We start from the raw sequence: 2,654 nt of genomic DNA, 5'->3' as shown, positions 1-2,654 counted from the left end.
TTTTGCGCCCCTTTTGTGGTTGTCGTTTTGCGTGTGTGTGTGTGTTTGGGGGTCTCCCGCAGTCAAGGGCGCATGCTGTCGGTCCCCTGCGGGTGCTGCGGGAGGAGGTGGGCTGCCTCACGCCAAGTGATCAGCAGGGGAGAGGCTGGCGGCGGCGGAAGCGCGCGAGGGAGGTGACAGACGCGGGGAGCAAGATGCTGCAGGGTCGCGTCACCTTCCTTGTGCACGCGCTGAAGCAGAAGGAGCTTCAGCGCAACGAGGCGCAGCTCGACCGGTTCGAGGACCAGATAACCGTCGACACGCAGCGGCTGGAGACGACGTCGCGCAGGAGCACGCACCTTGAGCAGACGGTGAGTGAGCTGCAGCGGACAAACGAGGAGCTGCGGGAGGAGCTCGGCGTGGTCAAGGCACGCGTGTTGTTGGTCCATGCCGAACACCCGACCTCGCAGCACGGCGCAAGGGAGCCCAGCCTCACACCAACCCCGACGCGGGGCGAAAACGAGGAGCGTGCGGCACCTGCAGCGCCGCCGGCAGCCACAAGACGGCCGGCGGCAAAGCGGGCACGCTCCAGCAGGTCTCGGACGTGACAGCAGCCACCCACAGACACACGACCTGCGGCAGCTAGCACGTGCGCGTAACGAACCAGACAGCCAGACAGGCGAGACCGCGAGGGAGTTTTGCGGGTGCGACAGAAGAGGGGTAAAGCGAAAGAAGAAGAAGGGCAAAAGTTGTCAAAGAGGCACGGCGCACGCCAAATGTTAATTTTCAACCCGGCAGGAACGAGGTAAATCGAAGCAAAACAAAAAGGAGAACACGAAAAGAAGATAGAACGAAAGGGAAGAAAACAACATCAGACATGCGGCCTGCACGGAGTTGATGTTTGCCTTCACCGCCGCGGAACCTGAAGCGTAACCAAAATTTATTTATGTAATGAGGAAAATAAACTGGACGGTCCGTTGCGCAACTTCCTCACCTACACATGTACACTTTTGTACATACCACCCACGAGCTATGCAGCAGGAGGCGGGGCAAAACGCAGAATCTTCTTTTGGAAGGAAAGAAAATGGAATAAAACATAACGACCCGGAGTAGGACCAATCTGTAACGCTGCACTCGCACACATCTACTTTTCCTTTTCACTGTGGAAGCACACACAAGAGGTTTAACAACATCACTACAGTAAATACAACAACAATACTAAGTAAGAGCAGGGAGTTGAGACCGATACGAGCGAGGATGCCGCCGATTTTCCACAGGAACCTGACGACCCCCGAGCTCGTGCAGTGGGCACTTAAGCTTGAGAAGGACTCGCGCTTGACGGCCCGAGGCGCGCTGGCAGTGCTGTCGTACGCCAAGACGGGACGCTCTCCGGCGGACAAGCGCATCGTGGACACGGATGACGTGCACAACAACGTGGACTGGGGCAGTGTGAACATAAAGCTTTCGGAGGATTCCTTCGCGAGGGTGAGGAAGCTTGCAAAGGACTTTCTTGATGCGTGCGAGCACCTGTTTGTGGTGGACTGCTTTGCTGGCCACGACGAACGGTACCGGCTGAAGGTGCGTGTGATCACAACGCGCCCGTACCATGCACTCTTCATGCGCAGCATGCTCATTGTGCCAAAGCCCGAAGAGCTTGCGCGGTTTGGTGAGCCGGACTACGTCATCTACAACGCCGGTGAGTGCAAGGCGGACCCGTCAATTCCCGGCGTGACGTCAACGACGTGCGTGGCGCTGAACTTTAAGACGTGCGAGCAGGTGATCCTTGGCACGGAGTACGCTGGTGAGATGAAGAAGGGCATCCTGACGGTGATGTTCGAGCTTATGCCGCGCATGAACCACTTGTGCATGCACGCGAGCGCGAATGTGGGCAAGCGCGGCGACGTGACGGTCTTTTTTGGGCTGAGCGGCACCGGCAAGACGACGCTGTCGGCGGACCCCCATCGCAACCTGATCGGCGACGACGAGCATGTGTGGACGGACCGCGGCGTGTTCAACATTGAGGGCGGCTGCTACGCCAAGGCCATCGGCCTGAACCCCAAGACGGAGAAGGAGATCTACGACGCAGTGCGCTTCGGTGCGGTGGCGGAGAACTGTGTGCTGGAGAAGACGACGGGTGAGATTGACTTCTACGACGAGTCGATTTGCAAGAACACGCGCGTTGCCTACCCGCTGTATCACATCGAGGGTGCACTGAGCAAGGCCGTCGCCGGTCACCCGAAGAACATCATTTTCCTGACGAACGACGCGTTTGGCGTGATGCCGCCAGTGGCGCGGCTGACGAGCGCGCAGGCGATGTTTTGGTTCGTGATTGGCTACACAGCAAACGTTCCTGGCGTTGAGGCTGGAAACACTCGCACGGCTCGCCCGGTCTTCTCGTCGTGCTTCGGTGGGCCGTTCCTCGTGCGCCACGCGACGTTCTACGGTGAGCAGCTGGCGGATAAGATGAAGCAGCATAACAGCCGCGTGTGGCTGCTGAACACCGGCTACGCTGGCGGCCGCGCGGACCGCGGTGCGAAGCGGATGCCGCTGCGTGTCACCCGTGCGATCATCGACGCGATCCACGACGGCTCGCTCGACCAGGGGGAGTACGAGGTGTACCCCGGCTGGGGCCTGCACATCCCGAAGCACGTCGCCAATGTGCCGACGCACCTGCT

At 59.5% G+C, this 2,654-nt stretch overlaps 2 protein-coding genes across 2 annotated transcripts in view, besides 1 other annotated feature; both read left to right on the top strand.

The window, feature by feature from the left end:
* Positions 1-587, top strand: TraAM80_10038 (NUP-1 protein; the record flags this gene model as incomplete). Its single annotated transcript, XM_029386690.1, has 1 exon — positions 1-587. A coding segment is annotated over one exon (587 nt), but the record flags the coding sequence as incomplete, so codon positions are not given.
* Positions 588-791: 204 nt separating this feature from the next.
* Positions 792-848: a microsatellite.
* Positions 849-1,236: 388 nt separating this feature from the next.
* TraAM80_10037 (putative glycosomal phosphoenolpyruvate carboxykinase) overlaps positions 1,237-2,654 on the top strand; it is a gene marked incomplete at both ends in the record, with an annotated part of 2,082 nt that continues 664 nt past the window's right edge. Inside the window, one exon of the mRNA XM_029386689.1 lies at positions 1,237-2,654. This exon is cut by the window's right edge and continues 664 nt beyond it. Within this exon, the coding sequence (XP_029233477.1) occupies positions 1,237-2,654 (1,418 nt within the window).

Source organism: Trypanosoma rangeli (assembly GCF_003719475.1).
Source record: "Trypanosoma rangeli strain AM80 chromosome Unknown Tra_15.4_contig_00764, whole genome shotgun sequence".
NCBI lineage: Eukaryota > Euglenozoa > Kinetoplastea > Trypanosomatida > Trypanosomatidae > Trypanosoma > Trypanosoma rangeli.
The sequence above is the reverse complement of the archived record's forward strand: the minus strand, read 5'-3'. Positions and strand labels throughout refer to the sequence as shown.